This window comes from Podarcis filfolensis (assembly GCF_964270895.1).
Source record: "Podarcis filfolensis genome assembly, chromosome: 12".
NCBI lineage: Eukaryota > Metazoa > Chordata > Lepidosauria > Squamata > Lacertidae > Podarcis > Podarcis filfolensis.
Genome location: NC_139614.1, coordinates 32,265,235 through 32,283,956, shown reverse-complemented (window position 1 = coordinate 32,283,956; position 18,722 = coordinate 32,265,235). Strand labels below are relative to the sequence as shown.

Here is an 18,722-nt window from a genome sequence, read left to right as displayed (position 1 = left end):
AATGATTGCTTGTAATATTTTCATAAAAGACTGTTTGGTTGAAGGGTGGTATTCTTATTCTTATATCAATTTGCATGGTGTTTTTCCACATAAATGTGCCCAAAGCTACCTATGGGGTTTTTTAATTAAACAATTTAAGGAACTTTACCATTTTATGTTTGTACAACTTCTATTTCTGAAAATGTCCGTGTTTAACTTACAGTTGGATTCCCTTGTTTGTTTTTGTGAGTTACAGTGTAATGGCCACTGGCTGCCAACAATAAAAATCTGACTTTTTGACAAGGCCCTAACCACTTCAGATGTTTTAAACTTGATGCTTTGAAAAAGGTATTTGAAACACCTGTAATTCTGATCCATTTCTAGGTAAAAGAAACAAGTTTACTTCGTCTCGAAGAAGATCTAAGGCAAACCAAAGATAAGCTGGCTGAGGCAGAAGAGAAAATTGAAAATTATGTGAGAAAGGAAAAGTGCATTGAAAATTCAGAGGATGTTTGTATCAATAGAAGTGATGCATCATGTCAGACTGACAAAGCCCTGCACATCAACAGCTGCAACCAAACTTCACAGCTCCTTGTAAAAAATGAGGGAATTCAGATTGATTTACAGAATGGGTGTTCTGCAGAGGAAGTTGCAGAAATCATCAAAGAATTCAGTGAAAAAATTGACAAAATGCAGGAGCTACATGCTGCTGAAATAATGGATATGGAGACCCGGCATATCTCTGAATCAGATGCACTAAAAAGAGAGCAGTTTATTGTAGTGCAGGAATTAACGGAGGAATGTAACACTTTGAAGGATGTCATAGAAGCCCTGAGAGATAAAGAGGTGTGTATTATGAATAATGTCACAACACTTCCATTTTCAATAAGAGGGTTTGCAGGGTGCCTACAAGGGTGTTGCACTCCATCATGGAGTTCTATCACTATCAGATACATTTCCATAGTTTCTCATCAGTCCAGGGGAATCCAGTGATAATGTGGGAAGAATGTCCAACCTTTTTCTTGCGGGCTTCCATAGATGGTGCAGATGGTGATGTTCTTTTTGTGGCACTCTTGGCTATTAGAAGTGAGCACATGTGGTGCTTCTGAAACTAGCACTCTTCATAGGAAATAGCTGTCTTATTGAGGGTTCCCTGGGGATTAATAGGGATAAGAGGAGAGGGAGGGTATAAGGAAAGGGGTCTGGGAGGGCTTTGAAAGGGTTTATGGTAGGACTCGGCATCTGGAGGCCCTTGGGGAACAAATCTGCCCTTGTTGGGGGAATACTGATTAGTTCTCCAATATCTTTTTATAGAAAGGTTGTGGATAGCTTATGTGGACATGAATTGGATTCCCATAGAAGTGCTGGTCAGGGATTTAATGGAATCAACATTTTAAAGTGGGCCTCAAATACTTTTTCCTCTAAATTTCAGTGGCTGGTATAAATTGCAGAGATGTTATAAATTGTTGAAAGCAAGCTGAATTTAAGCTGGGAAGGTTGGTTGCTTTTGTGCTGACCTTGGAAATGATAATGAAGTGTGGTTGTATTTAAAACAACAACAACAACAACTAGTAGTTGTGCTGGTTGCTTTTGTTATTGTTTTCTTTAAAAAGCAGTTCATCCATTTATTACAGTGAACTCAATCTTGATCTTTAGATTTATTTATTTTTTTGAATTTTAGGGGTTCCCTGGCATACCACAACCCTCATCTTCTAATGCTAGAGATGGATGCTCCAGTGGTAAGAGAACAATGTTTTTTCTCTGCATGCAGATTCAATTCCCACTATCTCCAAATATGGTTGAGAATGTCCCCTGTCTCTTGCTGCATTTGGCAGTATTTCCCTTTCCAGAAGCCATGTTGATTTGTCCCAATGATTTGCCTGTTTTAGACTCTAGTTCAGACTGGAGCCAAGGAGCATATCTTGTACCAAGCCAAGGATCAGATGCTGTATCAGAAGGAATAGGAGATGAAGGTGAAGAATCAACAGATATTCTTCCAAAGGGAATAAAGGTAAACAAGGGGATTTTACACCAGTATAATCTGGAATCCATTGCAACAACTATTACAGGGATTAGAGGGGAGATGTAGAAACAGAAAAACATACATACTGTTTGAGGAGCCAACATTTCCTCTTTGTTATAGTCATTGCTCTGGGCCAATTTGAGCATTATGAGGAGAAAATTACAATCTTTCACTTCCATTTTTATATAAATCACAATTCCCCCTTACTTCCAAATTTGAGGTTGTTGGTTTTTTAAAAAAACAACAACTATGGTTTCAAAGCAAGTCATAAACTCAAAAAGTAGGGCAAAATGAGGATCTTTGGGTTATTGAAAAGTGATAGCTTCCAATCTCGTCTTTACAGCCATGAAGGTAGGGAGAGAGTGTTCAAGCCCAAGGCACGTGCAAGTTTGAGCGCTTAGGGGGACAGTGGCTCCCCATTGTCTTTGGACTGCCCCTTTATCTTTGCATGGCTGATTTGATATAATGTGCTCAGAATGGTAAACAACAAACAGCATGATTTTATAACAGCTTTTGGCTTCTTTTTTTAACAGGGATTGCTAAGAGCTATTCATCGGGAAGGTGAACAGATTATCTCTCTCTCAGAATCTCCTTATAAGGAAAGTAACGTACATTCTCTTAAACAAGGCCCAGAATTTTGGCTAGAAGAACGTAAGGCTTTCTTGGGCACTGTTTCATCTTTGAAGGATGTAATTGCAAAAATGCAGGTTCACAGGGACACTGAGGTAATTATAACCGCAAAACTGCTTAGTCTTCATGGTTCGTACTAGATGCCTTTTTCTTTACGTAGGTTAATGTGAAATATTTGTTGTGCATTCTTTGATAGAAGAGGGCTATGAAGGGCGAAAAATTGACTGCAAGTAAATTTAAGATCCTTGCTAAATCGCATGCAAGTGATTTTTAAGTTTGGCCATTCCAAGCAGAGATAAGAAACTGATCTAATTCTTGCCATATGTTAATCAATCCTATACAGGTCAACTTAGTAGTGACTCTCATTGTGTTCAGTGGGACGTACTCCTAGGAAGGTGTATATAGAATTACAGCCCAAGTCATGCAAGCTCCAGAGAACTTGTACACACTCAGCATGACCTCTGATTTTTCTGCTTTGAACAGTAACCTACCAAAATCACAAGCAGCTTTTCAGATACCTTTGATTCAAAAGTGGCTTTGAAGACTTTGAAGGCAGAAGGGCCAATACCTAAATAACAAAAAGTAAAGACTGGCCAGTCATATACAAAAGCAATCAAACTGAGAATGTGGTCATATTCTTTGTTACATTTTTAGTTGGATTTAATTATTATTTTAATTAAGCAAAGGGCAAAAGGCTCAAGAATGACAAGGTTTAATGCAGAATCCAGCACAATAGTACTCCTAAAATGAACGGGAGGTTGCAATATGGCTCACCTTCCCTGGCCCTCTAAGCAAAACTGAACCCAACAACAAGTATATTGAGAGTTTACTCAGCTTCTCAGTTGTTTACAAAAACTGGACCTAGCACTCACACATATTATTGGAGGCATCATGCCCCAGTTGTCACACTTAACACACTGAAGTGGAGTTGTCTCCAGGTTCCAAATGTTCTTCTACAACATGTACCACAAGCTTTACTCCAGTTACCACCACAGCTAGCCCAGAATCTGTTCCAGCAATTTGGGCCACCTCAAAACATATATGCAGCTTCTTTGAGTATTACTGATGACCACATTCTTATTGTGATGAAATGGAGATTGAAAATCTTGTACCTGGCACAAATGAGTAGCAACAAAATATGTTGAAATTAACTCTCCAGGAAGGCAACAATGAGTTGCATTCAGGCAATTTGCGCTGAATAAATGGTAAGCTATTTCCTCTTAGAAAAACAGCGCTCTTCAGTATCCCTCAAAAAAGCACAGGTATTGCATTCCCAGTAGTATTTAAATATATTTAAATAGTATGCATAAGTTAAAAGTCAGATCAGTGAAAGTTAACAACAAAAAAGTTTGACGTGATGATATGACTACTTAATTGCATTCATGCCTTTGTAGTTTTATGCAGGATCTGAATCTTCTGAAGGTGTCTCAGATTGGCGAGCTGAACTTCTGTATGCTGTTCAACAAGTGTTTCAAAAAGAAAAGGACGTTCTTCTAGCAGCGTTTCAAATGGAATTGGCTGAAATGGGCATTAGAGATGTAATGGAGATTGTGGATCAGTTGGAAAAGAGACTTCAAGAACAGGTAAGACTTACTCGTGTATGGCAAAAATTGTGATTCTCTCTTGACAAACTTTTAAATTACTGTATTAAACTACAGAAGCTCTTCACATTGTGGTTTTAAATCCTAGCAATTGTCTTGCCTGTTGCTCCACAGTCTTGCCTGTCAATCCAGTGTCCAAAAGCATATCAGGGAAACAATTTATATACTGCTTCATCTGCCTTCCATGTTGCTAAGGTTGTTCCCAGAGAGTCAACTTTGAACTTTCTCCAAAACTGTAGTTTATAAACTTTTTCCATCTTTGACTGCAAACCTATACCTTTGTACCCCCTAAGCTCCATTGAAACTTACTTCTGAGTAGATATATATATAATTGCACTGCAACAGGAATATTTCCTTCACTTAAAAATGTAAATTGAAAAGCATTCTATAAAGATGTAGTTTCATGCTATTGTGATACCACAATGCTTTTATTTTATAGAAATACAGTTTAAGAAAAGTAGAAGACTTGTTACTGAAGATCACCACACAGAAATGATAAAACTATAAACATTAATAGTTATTACTGCTCCCTTGATGAAATCCTGCATGTTTTGCATTATGTGCTCTTCAGTGGCAAACACAATGTTCTGTATAAAATGCTTGAGATGACAATGACTTGCTAAATTGTGATTACTGAAGACACATTTTAGATAATAATCTGGGTTATTGCTCACTCATTTGGTGTTATTGTTCGTTCTTTTGTTTCTAATTGATAACAGCACATATTTCAGAGAACTGCTGTGGACTGCATTCAGAATGCGGATAGAAGAAGTCTATTAATGGAAATCAATTTATTGCGTGCTCAGCTGAACAACAGAAGAACTGATCTAAGGGGAGAACTAGAAATGGAGCCAAAATGTCACGGTAATTTATATGACTCTGTGCTGCTGTGTATGCTTATATATTCATGAAGGTAAAGGGACCCCTGACCGTTAGGTCCAGTCGTGAACGACTCTGGGGTTGCAGCGCTCATCTCGCTTTAGTGGCCAAGTGAGCCGGCGTACAGCTTCTGGGTCACGTGGCCACCATTTATCATCCCGCCAGAGCAGTACCTATTTATCTACTTGCACTTTGACGTGCTTTCGAACTGCTAGGTTGGCAGGAGCAGGGACCGAGCAACGGGAGCTCACCCCGTTGCGGGGATTTGAACCGCTGACCTTCTGATCGGCAAGCCCTAGGCTGAGTGGTTTAACCCACAGCGCCACCCACATCCCTTATATATTCATAAACATCTGCTAATAGATGGAGCCGTTGTTCTTATCTGAAAGGTGTTTCTTCTTGGGTGTTAGGATGTCAAGTGGGATTTGGTTCCCCCTACAGTTGAATGCAAGCAAAGCCTTCCAAGGAAGTTGACTCTCCCTCCCTTGAAACCTCAGTTCTTTTTCTGGCCAAGCTAAGGAGGACCCTAGAGAAAAAAATGGGAGATAGGAAAACCAGACATAGACAAATGGATAAAAAGACAGTTACAAGTCTCCTTGTTGGACATGCCAGTTTCCCACTCATTGGTGGATGTATGGCATCCGAAGTGCTGTTAATTTTCTCCTCTGAACTGGGAGGCAGCAATGAACTTTGAAAGAGATTTCCACAGTCTCTTTGCCTACTTCAGGAGGCATGGCTAAACCAAAAATCGCCTCTTCTCTTGAACTGGTTATTTTGAAAGGCCTGGTATGGATGGCAATGACAAAAGGACTATCTATAATTACACTTCATGGCTGATGGCATGGTTTTACTTGGCACCCTGGTAGTTTCTAGCTAACTCTGCTGATATATGAGACAAGAAAGCAGGTTTTATTTGCTTGTGTATATATTTACTAAGGCAGAATGGGGGTGACTTATTGGTGGAAATTCCACGTTAGATAACTGGGTGGGAACTCCTCAAACCAAGAAGTCTCTTCAGAAGAAGCAGACTATAAAACAACTTCAGGAGTTAAAGCTTTGAGAATTTCTCCTTCGTTTGCTTGTCTCCCTGAAAAGAGTGGGAAGAAGTCTTGCAGTTTTAGCTCCCTCCCTTCTGTATCTTGCTTGTCTGCTGCCATTCCCTCCACTGGCCAGGAGCCGTATTGCTTCTTCCAACTCTATTCAACCAGAGCCACCACCTGCTGTCATCACGTCTAATGTGGGACAAGTTTGGGCCATGCACACAGTTGCCACCGCTCTGAACTGCACCTGCAAGATAGTAGTTGGAGCTCTGTATTTCAAGTGCCATTGGGTCTACCTCATTAGGCACCTTCTCCCTCATTCTACGTCTTGACCTCTGCAACACTCGATAATCTGGATGACAGACTCTGAAGCACACATGCCTTGGAGGTGGGTGCGGTGGTGCTTTTCCCCAAAGCGTTTCCCATCTTTGAAGGCTGCTTGCCTAAATGAAGAGGCACAAGGAAAAGCAGAGAATAGACAACAGACTGAGGGGAGGGTGGCTTACTTGATAGGGCAAAATAAATCTGATATTTGTTTGTGACTAAGAGCAATTCTGAGGCAAGCACAGAGACAGTCACACTAACTAAAGAAAGCTAACATACTGATAGGTAAACAGTCATAATACAGTATGCCAAAAAGCTTGAGGAAGGAGAAGACTGAAGATGAGAGAGGTATGTCAAGGGTCTGTTCTGAGTGAAGGCATGAAAGGAACTGGCTTCAAGGGAGGGCGAGTCCACAACTTCCTGTGAAGTTACATTATTTCCTGCCTTTGAGCAATAAGGGGAGCCAAATCCCTCTTGGCAACATCCCAAAGCCATGGAAGAACTGTCTCTTCCTTTTCCTTCAGGCTAGTGCTGTCTTTCTTGACATATATGTGTTTGTACCTGTTTCTTTGCTACCATTTGCTGAAATCAAACGTGTTTTATAAATGATATATTGGACTTGCTACAGCCATTTGCTCAAGGTGTTTTTTTCAATCATAAAGGATGGGTGTGTACAGTCAGTTACTTATTGTTTGACTGCATATTCTCTAGAATTGTTGGGGTACAACATGGAGGTGCAAATGGAGCTCAGTAATATAAAGGACAAAGCAGCTGAGGTTCAGGAGCAGCTGAATTCTGAGAGGGTGATGGTTGCAGAACTGAAGAATGAACTTGGACAGACTAAACTGGAACTGGAAACAACACTGAAAGCCCAGCATAAGCACTTAAGAGATCTGGAAGCCATCAGGTGAGGTTCTCATTGGTGGGGTCCTATAGTAAATCTGAAGTTTAATGTCGATATAAATTATATATCCATAATTTTTCATACAAAGTCAGTTTGACTTCTCTGGTTTCTAATTATAGAAAAAAACCAATGGCCTCAAACTGTAATAGCTATAATAGCTAATGTGGTATGGGGTTGGTTATTTTAAGCTGTTTAATTACTTAATTCAGGGCTTACTCACACTGAGCTTTCTACTCTTTCCAGGCACAGTCTGTGCTTTAAAGCTCCATGTTTTAGCATCCTTTTCTTATTTTATTTAATTTTTTTCTTTTTGCTCCAGAGCTTTGCCTGCGAAAACCTACTCTTTAAAAGTCAATCAGAGAAAATAGCAATCCATGGATACCCAAATTAACGCTTGCTCTGATTGACCACTAAAGATCGGGTTTACATGGGGAAACATCTGGGGCAAAAACCCAAAAAAAAAACCTTGAAAGAGGGGCAAAAGGTAAGGGTGGATAATCCCTTAGATTGACTTGCCTCATTTTGCTGACGCTTAAGAAAAAATATTCTACAAGGAACAACATGTTAACTCCACAAACATGGAGGGTTGGGATGATGTCGAATTAGTGGGCAAGGAAGGATTCAGTACTTCCTAAACAAATGTCCACCCCCCCATTACTATTAGGAGGCAAATATGAAGTTGAGAACCTAATGTTTCCCTTTTAACATGTAGTTTCACACTCAAGTGTCCACACACATGTGAATAATTTATCCTGCCCTAGTTACTTTCTTGAAAAAGGTTTATAAAGGCAACCTTGTCTTGACTTTTGTCAGAAATGAACTTAAGGGGAAAGCAGCTGAATTAGATTTGCTCAAAGACACCATGGCAAGTGAACAGAAGAAATCAAGAGAGCTTCAATGGGCGTTGGAGAAAGAAAGGGCTAAAATAGAACGCAGTGAAGAAAGAGGAAAAGAAAAGCTTGAGGTAACAGTTCTTGACCCTTAAAACATTCTGAGCATGCAGAATGTAGTTATACAGAGCTATAGATTTTATCTAACTAAATAATGATGCAGCAAGCAAGGTGTGGAAGTAGAAGCAGTGTGCTGACTGACAGTGTGTGACAGTGTGTGTTTCAGTACCTGAAGCCATATGTTCATCTTTTTAGGGACATGAGAAGCAGTCTTACGCAAAGTCGGACTTTTTATTTGTCCATCTAATTCAGTATTGTCCACTCTAACTAGCAGTAGCTGTTTAGAGTGTCAGGCAGAGGTCTTTTACATTACTATATCTGAGCCATTTAACTGGTGGTGCCTGGAAGTAAGCCTGTGACCTTGTGCATACAAGGAATGTGTTCCAGCATGCTAGTCTCTCCCATGATGGACCGTATACTTCTAATAAGTATGTGAACTATTCCTCCTCCTCTTCCTTTTTACCAAGTTTAAATCTACTCGGCTGCCAAATGATGCCTGAGGTTTTTTGATATGCCAGTAGGTGGGAGTCTGAATCCCTTCAAGTTGTCAGAAATAAATTTACATTTCAGCACATTCTCGGTAGGCACCCAAAAGACAGCAGAGGGCTTTCTTCTTTTAACAAGACTTTTAAGCTAAGATATTTGCAGGTCTGCATCTGTAATATGTACCTTAATCCTTTTTATTGGAGTCAGGGGGAAAAATATTTAATGAAGAGACTCCAGCATTAGGTTAAGCCCTGAATTAGAATCACATCTAGTAAGATCTTCAGCCCCAGTAGTGTCAACATTCAAGTTGTATTTTCAGATTCATTCAGACAGTTGTGTATGATTTTCTTTTTTCCTTTTGGAAGGATTTGAAATATTCCCTTGAAAATGAGAAACAAAAAGTTGCAGAACTGAGTAATCTTTTGGAGCTGGAGAGAGAGCTGTCAACTGATTTGCAAAAGAAGATCCAGTCCCAAGAAACATTGAATGCAGCCCAATTGTCCCAGGAGCGCAGCTGTAACTCTGAGCTTCAGGTACTCCTGGAATCTGAGAGATTCAGGGTTCTTGAGATAAACAGTGCACTAGAAAGGGAGAAAGAGTTGTGTGCCCAGCTTCAGGCAGCTGACCAGAAAAGTCAGGATGGAACTCTTACACCAGCTGAAGAATTACTCCAGGATCTGCAGAAACAACTGGACGAAAAGCATGACTGTATAGTTGCCCTGGTTAGCGAAACTGAGAAATATAAATTGGAAGTTGTGCAATTGAAACAACAGATGGAAATGGAGAGGCAGGTGCAAAGAAAAGCTCTACAGACGGAGCAAGATGCTAACATCCTGGCACAGAAAAAAGTACACGAATTGGAATCCAAGGTAGAAGATCTTCAGTGGCAGCTTGGGGAGAAGAGACAACAGGTTCATCAGCTGCAATGTGAGGAAAAGAAATTGCAAGAAACAATCCAAGAATTGCAGCAAAGAGAACAGAGAGAAGAGCCGGGAGTAAAAGTGGAAAAAGCAGTATGTCAGAATCTAAATGAGGTATGGTAGCTTTTAGGACATAAAGTTCAAAATCGCAAGTGATTTTAATTGCCCAATAAAATTGGTAATTTCTAGATCGTTGAGTCTTAACTGCATGAATCAAAATTGCTTTTAATTGGGGGGAATGAAGGACAATGAAAGCAAAATTTTAGGTATTTCATTAAGCTCTCCTAGCATCTGTCAAAAATTGCTATTGCAAATGCTAATAAATTTCATTAAGATAATTCATGCTCTGCCCTTCCACTGTGCTCTGGGCAGCTTACAAGAAGTTTAAATCTACTAAAAAGGGGGAAAGAAAAGACCAATAAAAACCAGCAACAGTTACAGATAACAATAGCTCAAAAATAAGTAGGATCATTTTTTAAAACAGCACCTAAAAGTTTGTGAGGTGCTTAACTTCATCTAAGCCAGTTATACAGTGGTCAAGGATATTTCATATATTGTTATGTAGCTAATGTCCTTGTACATGTTGTATACCTATTTGAAAATTATTTTCTAAATAGCTTTGCGTCATGAAGCATGCAGCTTGAAGCTACTAATAGATGGGTTGGGGTTTTTTTAATGCAGCATTTATTTAAATGAAATCACCATTTATTCTTTGTAATTATGCAAATCGGTATCTTTTAATGTAACATGTCTAAAATAGTCCTATCAGTCCTTTCATTTAATTCAATAATAGGATTTTGTACTAGATATGGAAATTAATTCCCCCCCTTTTTTTTGCATGTACAGACTACTAGGGATACATCTAATGAGCGAACCAGAAAGTGGGTTTTCCAGCAGAAAATTGGAGGAGTTGAAACAAAAGAATTGTCCTATTCTGCCCTAGTTGGCATGGGAGATGCTACCAAGGAATCTCAAGATCTGCAGATGATTGGACAGAAGCTTATAAGTGTGTCTTCCACATTGAAACATCTGGCTAACAAAGCTGCCCAAAGGTTAGAGTGATTTCTTGCTACTGTCAATAACTGGATGTTCAGAAACCAATGACTCAGCTTACGCTTTTATTGTTAAGGTGGTTGGCTCTTTTATATTAGCAGCATGCCACATTTTGGGGGATGTGGAATTTAATTGACTGTGTTCACCTTGGGGCAAAGATCCTCCCCTTGCTTCAGAAGGAGATGACATGACCTAAACCTAATCCTTTTGGGGTTAGGTCATTCTGAATGTAAACTTTGGCTACCTACCAATGCCAAAATGTATGAATCGCCAGCTTAAATACGAGGAGGTAAAATATTTTGTTGACTGAGGTGGAGCAGCCCATCCCAAGATGCACAGAGTCGTACGTTTTATTCACAGGAGTCCCACTGAAATAAATAAACATGACTAAGTTGGGTCCATTAGTTTCAATAGATCTCCTTTGAATATAACTTAGCTGAATACTTTGGTTCACAAACGCCTTGTGAGTCAAATGTTTTGGCTCCGAACGCCGCAAACCTGAAAGTGAGTGTTCCAGTTTGTGAACATTCTTTGGAACCCTGATGTCCAACTTGGCTCCCACAACTTCTGGTTGAGCGCAGGAAGCTCCTGCAGCCAATCAGAAGCCGCACCTTGGTTTTTGAACGTTTTTGGAAGTCAAACGTACTTGTGCCACTAAATTCCAGGGATAATAACTTAAAAAGTAACAGTTTTCTTCCCTTTCATGATGTCCCAAATAAACAGCCTGAGTTGAAGCGGTTTGTCCATTCCTGGGTAAGGTGATTGAGAGAGCGGTTGCTGAACAGCTTGGTAGGTTTCTGGATGAAACATCGGCTCTGGATCCATTCCAGTCCGGCTTCCGCGCTGGTCATGGGACCGAGACGGCTCTGGTCGCCCTAACAGATGATCTCCGCAGGCAGCTGGATCGAGGCGGGTCGGGGCTGCTGATTCTTCTAGACCTGTCAGCAGCCTTCGACATGGTCAATCACGAACTTCTGGACCACCGCCTTGCCGACGTGGGGATCCAGGGCACAGTCCTTCAATGGCTGCGCTCGTTTCTCTCTGGTTGGGGACAGAGGGTGGTGCTGATACACTCCTTGGTGTGTGGAGTGCCTCAGGGTGCGATTCTCTCCCCGATGCTTTTTAACATCTTTATGCACCCCCTCGCCCAGCTTGTTCGGAGTTTTGGGCTGGGTTGCCATCAGTATGCCAATGACACCCAACTCTATCTGTTGATGAATGGCCATCCTGACTCGGCCCCAGACACACTGACCAGATGTCTGGAAGCTGTGGCTGGATGGTTACGTGGGAGCCGGTTGTAGTTAAATCCTTCGAAGACAGAGGTCCTCTGGCTGGGACGGAGCGATATGGGATTGAGGGGGCAACTCCCATCTCTTGTGGGGGTGCAATTAGTGCCAGCATCGTCCGTTAAGAGTTTGGGTGTAATCTTCGACACCTCCCTCTCTATGGAGGCGCAGAGTACAGCTATAACAAAGGCGGCATTTTTTCATCTCCGCCAAACTAAGCAGTTGGCTCCTTATCTCTCTCGCCCTGACCTAGCCACTGTGATCCACACGACGGTCACCTCCAGACTGGATTATTGTAACTCGCTCTACGTGGGGCTGCCCTTGAGACTGACCCAGAAACTCCAGCGGGTGCAGAATGCCGCGGCGAGACTCCTTATGGGGTCTTCGCTGCGAGATCATATTCATCCGGTACTATACCAGCTGCACTGGCTCCCGGTGGAGTACAGGATCAGGTTTAAGGTGCTGGTTTTAACCTTTAATGCCCTATACGGCCTAGGACCCTCGTACCTACGGGACCGCCTCTCCTGGTATGTCCCACAGAGAAATTTACGGTCTGCAAATAAAAACATCCTGAAGATCCCAGGCCACAGAGAGGTTAGGCTGACCTCAACTAGAGCAAGGGCTTTCTCGGCCGCGGCTCCAATCTGGTGGAACGCTCTGTCACAAGAGACTAGGGCCCTGCGGGACCTGACATCTTTCCGCAGGGCCTGCAAGACAGAGCTGTTCCACCAGGCCTTTGGTCAGGGCGCAGCCTGACCCCCTCCTCTGGCAATCTGCACAGAATTTTGCTTAATGGTTGCCATCAATTTGATTTTAATTTGATTTTAATTAATTTTATAATGAATGTTTTTAGAATGTTGGATTATTTTGATTGTTGTTAGCCGCCCTGAGCCCAGCTTCGGCTGGGGAGGGCAGGATATAAATAAAATTTATTATTATTATTATTATTATTATTATTATTATTATTATCCAGAAGCAGACCGTTATGGGTCCTTGTAGCCCAGGGTGGTTTACCATGGCAGGCAATGACTCTCTGGATCTCATGCAGAAATCATATCCTGTGTTGCTGCCCCATATGCTTTAACTGGAGATGATGGGGATCAAAACCAGGAATGGGACACAGGTGGCGCTGTAGTCTAAACTACTGAGTCTCTTGGGCTTGCTGATTGGAAGGTTGGCGGTTTGAATCCCCGCAGTGGCGTGAGCTCCCATTGCTCTGTCCCAGCTCCTGCCAACCTCGCAGTTCGAAAGCACACTAGGGCAAGTAGATAAATAGGTACTGCTGTGGCAGGAAGGTAAACAGAGTTTCCGTGCGCTCTGGTTTCTGTCACAATGTTCCGTTGTGCCAGAAACGGTTTAGTCATGCTGGCCACATGACCCAGAAAGCTGTCTGCGGACAAACACCGGCTCCCTTGGCCTGAAAGCAAGATGAGTGCCGCAACCTCATTGTCGCCATTGACTGGACTTAACTGTCCAGGGGTCTTTTATCATTTTTTTTATATATGATATAAGTCAGGCATGTCCAAAGTCCGTTTTGGCGGCCTAATCCAGCCCACCGGTTGGTTTAATTCGGTCCCTGTGGCAATCTCCTGGGGTAAAACCCTAAAAAAAGCTCAACAACTTTGGATGGCCCTCACACTTGTTCACTTCCTCAAATCTGGCCCTCTTTGAAAAGAGTTTGGACACCCCTGCTATAAGTTAAAGAACAGCTTTCCAGGAGAAAATGACATAAATTCTTGAATAAAAGTTTTAATCTTCAAGACAGTGATGTAGACCATGAAGATGCTATAGCGTTTAGCCACAGTTTAGATTTGCAATTACTTTGTATTAATTTTATGGTAAAGAATTCTGAAAGCTAGACTAAAGCTAGAAATGAAAGCTAGGTACCAGTTCTTGTGTTATGCTAGATTTCTACCTATATGCATACTGTTACTCTAACTAAAAAGCAGCTGTTTTTATTTATTCCAGATTACCATTTGAAAAAGCAGATGATGAAGGCTTTGTTGGAATACAAAATAACATTGAAGAAGTTATCTTGCAGTTACAAATGCTGTCTGGCTTGCCCAACCTGGAAGCAGAGGTGAGAGAAATTAGCATTTATTCAAGACATTTCTGATAAAAAATGTCATAAGTATGTATGCCTGATAAATTAACATGTGTGTATTCAAAACATGCTAAATTTTCTGTGAATTCTGTACACATCGTTCTGTGGACATAGGTCCTGTTGAATTCTGATGGAACTCAGTTTACCCTTGTATGGGACTCTATCCATTAAAAATTATTATTAATTTATTTAAAATATTTCTTCCTGCCTTTCTGACTCAATACGGGGAGGTCAAGGTGGCTCCCAAGACATCAAAATTTCGCAAAATAATAAAATAGGTATATTTATTTGTTTTATTTTGTTACATTGTTTCATGAAAGTTTTTCCAAAGTTGATTTAAAGAACAATTGTGGGTACTCTTTTCCTGATCTTGTAGAATTTTTAAAAAATTTCTTGGGAGCCATACTGATCTACTCAAAAACTACTTGTTTTTCTATCTAGATAAGTTCAGACTTGCCATCCTCTGCTTCATTGACTGAAAGATTACTAAAACAGAATGCTGAATTGACTGGGTTTGTCAGCAGACTGAGCGAGGAGAAGAACAATTTGAGAAATGCAGTCATGAAACTGGAGGAGGAGCTTAGACGATACCAGCAGAGAGGGGCGTGTGGAGACTCGGTATGTTTCTACCTAATTTGAATATAAATAATCCTTCAGTTCACCTTAAGTACTCGTCCAGATGGACTGAGTCATATATCTCTTAAGCTGAGTGCATTGCAGTTAACTTGCACATTTTTAAATGCAAGTTTTCCCAAATTTGGGTCTCCAGCAGTTTTTGAACTACAGTTCCCATCATCCCTGATCTGCTAGCTAGGGATGATGGGAGTTGTAGTCCAACAACAGATGGAGACCCAAGTATGGGAAACCCTGCCCTACTGGAATCAAGACCCATCTCATCACAGGGATGCCTGTTGGCTCTTCCTCTAGGTCACTCCCTTCCGTTGCTACCTCACCTCTGGGCATAACACCCAGCTTTGTTCCCTCAATGGCTGGCACTAAATAACTTCAACATCCTACCCTTACCTTCTCCCCCTTCTCCTGTGTCTCTTGTATTCTGATGTCTAGCAGCTGGCCATACTCCTATCTTTCTCAGACTGTATCATTAAGAGGGCCCTACAGGATTTGAAGCCTTTCTGCCTTGTCTCGGGCAACAAGGTCCATGGAAATGAACCAGATCAACATTTACAATGGCTGCTTTCTCTCCCCCACCCGCCTCTTGCTTAGCTGTGTTTCCATGGGCACCAAATGACAGCGAGCAGCTGAGGAGCTCTCTTGTGTTCTCTCTGCACTCATTAGCTGGCTGGTGAAGAATCCTGGGACGCGGGTGGCACTGTGGGTTAAACCACAGAGCCTAGGACTTGCTGATCAGAAGGTTGGCGGTTCGAATCCCTGCGACAGGGTGAGCTCCCGTTGCTCGGTCCCTGCTCCTGCCAACCTAGCAGTTCGAAAGCACGTCAGAGTGCAAGTAGATAAATAGATAAACGGCGTTTCCGTGCACTGCTCTGGTTCGCCAGAAGCAGCTTAGTCATGCTGGCCACATGACCCGGAAGCTGTACGCCGGCTCCCTCGGCCAATAAAGCGAGATGAGCACCGCATCTCCAGACTGGACCTAATGGTCAGGGGTCCCTTTACCTTTACTAAACAATGATTACGATCCTAGCAGTTTGAGGTAGCTTGCCCTATACTGAGTCAGACAGTTGGTCTGTATAGCTCATGAGTTTTGTCTATACCTACTGGCAATACCTTCAGGATTTCAGGCAGGGTTCTTTCCCTGCCCTACCTGGAGATGCTGGGGGATTGAGCTTCAGACTTTTTTGCATACAAAGCAAAATGCTGTACCACCAAGCTACTGTCTTTTGCTGGAGGGGAGATTTAAACTTTTACTCCCCTCCTAGACCTGAGGAAGATTCCTCCCCTGAAATTGGTGTTTGTCTTGTTGGTACTGGTAGACTTAATTCTGCATTTCTTCTGAAATTTCACAAGACTTTCAGACTGTCGCTGAACAATGGAGGAAGTGTCGATACTCTCCTTTCTTCTGAAAGAGAGCTCTGGAACAAAGAGAAATTGATTCTGCAACAGTCCCTGAAGCAGGCCGAAGCAGAGCTGGCCAAACTGAGGGCAGAATTAAGGAATGAGGCTTTCCTGAGAGAACTGGGGTCAGATTCAGAAAATGCTGCTTTAAAGGTAAGAGGCCTTTCATCGCCTGCTGTTTGGACATTTTGTTCTATTGTTAAGGATATTACTTGATTTTTTCTTCTTGCATTAATCTGAGGCAAAATGCTTATTATTGCATTTATATCCCACCTTTTCTCTAAGAAGCTCAAGGTGGCCTTCATCATTCTCCCACTCGCCATTTTATCCTTGTAACAACTCTGTGCGGTAGCTTAGGCTGACAGACTGTGCCTGGCCCAAACTCAATTCAAGGCTGAGTGGAGATTTGTGCCCTGGCCTGTCACATCCTAGTCTGCTTAACACCTTTCCTTTCCTTTCTTTTGTTTTTCTTCCGATTTTTCCTTTGGATCAATGAAAGGAAAAGGCCAACCTTCTGCACTTGGTTGAAGTTCAGAGGAAGAAGATCCTGCATGCAAGTGGAGCCTTTTTCCTTTGCCAGTTAAGGTTGAAGTTGCAGCTCCTCAAACTGCAATACTAACTTCAGGAGCTGCATGGGTAGTGGACAGGGCTGGGGAAGCTGTGGCCCTCCAGAGATTGCTGCACTGCAACTCCTATCATCTCCGACCATTGGCCATGCTGGCTGGGGCTGGTGAGAGTTGTAGTCCAACAAAATTCCCCTTTCCTGGCCTAGGATAGGTGGAAAGAATGACCTCCATTCAGACATCAGACATGACAGAGAGTGTTATTTCTTAATACATTATTTTATTTCCTTTCCTTTCTAGAGAATTTATGGCAGATATCTGAGAGCAGAGAGCTTTCGAAAGGCTCTCATATACCAGAAGAAATATTTGCTGCTCTTATTGGGCGGGTTTCAGGAGTGTGAAGACGCCACCTTATCCCTCCTTGCCAGAATGGGTGGGCAGCCTTCCTGCACAGACCTAGAGGTGATCACCCGCCGTTCAAAGAGTTTCACTCGGTTCCGCTCAGCAGTTAGAGTATTAATCGCAATTTCAAGGTATGATACAGGACATTTGTTTTGTATAAAGTGAACCAAATACATGACCTGCATGTGTAAAGAAATAAACTTATGTAAGTAGGTGTCCACTCCATTTAAATCTGAGCCCCTGTGTCACTGCAAAGTTACGTATCATGGACGGAAAACAAATCAAGAGATTCTATGGCATGTGTTCTACTTGCAGTACCTAAGAAAACATGATTCATTTTTCTCTCCTGAATGTCACTAATTCTACAACTTATTATTTAGTTTATCTATGTTTATATTCACAAAAAGCAAGCCTACATTATTTTAAAAATGTATTACAAAAGCAGTGTTGGGGTGCAGTGCTGTGGTCCCTGGAAGTTCATCCCGAGGGACCTATGATCTTTCTCTGAAAGCAGAGAAGGAACTCCATTCCTGGAGGCCTCTTCATTGTGGCTGCAGGAACCTTTGTGGCTGTCTCTTCTCCAAAGCTGATCAGGGAGACAGGCTAAGAGGCGGCCTTGAATCCTCAGCTCTCCTGATAAGTGAAAGTACAGCCCCCTCCCTTTGACCCTGGGTGGCATGAGATTGACAGCCCTCCAGATTTGGCACTTCTTTCCCACTGCCATTGGTTTGCTCTGCCCAGCAAGTTGTATTAGCTGATTTAGAGATTGGCTATGTAAGACTGTTTCATGTATCTATGGAGAATTCTAATCCTGTTGTTTGCATCAGAAATGTTTAGACAAGTCTTTCTTTGTTCATTTTCAAATTGCAGAATGAAGTTTCTAGTTCGTCGATGGCACCGAGTAACTGGTTATAGTTTAACAGGCATCAACAGAGATGGTTTTAGCCAGAACACAGGTAAATAATTTTTGACAGATTCCCTTTTAAGGTCTGGTAGTCCTAGAGACCAGTGTCTCATTTTTTAAGGTTAGCAATGAGATAAACTTTTGCCAGTGGTTTGGTTTTTGAGGGACATTTTCCCCCATTCAGAGAAGAGTGTGTGTATGTCTGTCATGCATATATAAGGATAGCTTTCTTGAAATTGTTTGTTGGTGGTTCTCAGGTGATCTTAAAGTGATCACACCAGTGTTACCATGGCCATCTTTTATAGAGAGAGGAAATAAATAGATGCAAAGTAGCACATTTTAAAAATTCTGTGCTGTAGAATACAAACCCGAGCCACGTCACACATCACACAGTGGATGGGGAAGCTGACGAGGTATCAGAGCCCTCAATACTCTGACAGTCATCTCCACAGAGTGCCGCATACTTCGATTTCATTGTAATCAAAGCTTAGTGCTTAAGCAAACTTAAACAAGTGCCTATAGTATTTGCTTTCATCTACTATTCTGTGACCATCAGAGGTTTGCCTTCTGCACTACTAGATAATTAACTGGCCTATGCTTTTCTTCTAAATTGCAAAACCAGACATTGTGGCTTTAAATAGGC

General features: G+C 41.8%; 1 protein-coding gene across 39 annotated transcripts in view; it reads left to right on the top strand.

Moving 5' to 3' along the window:
* AKAP9 (A-kinase anchoring protein 9) overlaps positions 1-18,722 on the top strand; it is a 105,667-nt gene that overhangs the window by 83,892 nt on the left and 3,053 nt on the right. For all 39 annotated transcript variants that reach the window (XM_083578428.1, XM_083578419.1, XM_083578426.1 and 36 more), the window contains 15 exons: positions 364-825; positions 1,661-1,718; positions 1,869-1,990; positions 2,536-2,727; positions 4,027-4,215; positions 4,953-5,097; positions 7,188-7,383; positions 8,194-8,344; positions 9,182-9,850; positions 10,583-10,788; positions 14,044-14,155; positions 14,621-14,797; positions 16,163-16,363; positions 17,074-17,306; positions 18,046-18,131. In XM_083578428.1, coding sequence (XP_083434554.1) covers positions 364-825; positions 1,661-1,718; positions 1,869-1,990; positions 2,536-2,727; positions 4,027-4,215; positions 4,953-5,097; positions 7,188-7,383; positions 8,194-8,344; positions 9,182-9,850; positions 10,583-10,788; positions 14,044-14,155; positions 14,621-14,797; positions 16,163-16,363; positions 17,074-17,306; positions 18,046-18,131 — 3,199 coding nt within the window. The remainder of the gene's footprint in view (positions 1-363; positions 826-1,660; positions 1,719-1,868; positions 1,991-2,535; positions 2,728-4,026; positions 4,216-4,952; positions 5,098-7,187; positions 7,384-8,193; positions 8,345-9,181; positions 9,851-10,582; positions 10,789-14,043; positions 14,156-14,620; positions 14,798-16,162; positions 16,364-17,073; positions 17,307-18,045; positions 18,132-18,722) is intronic.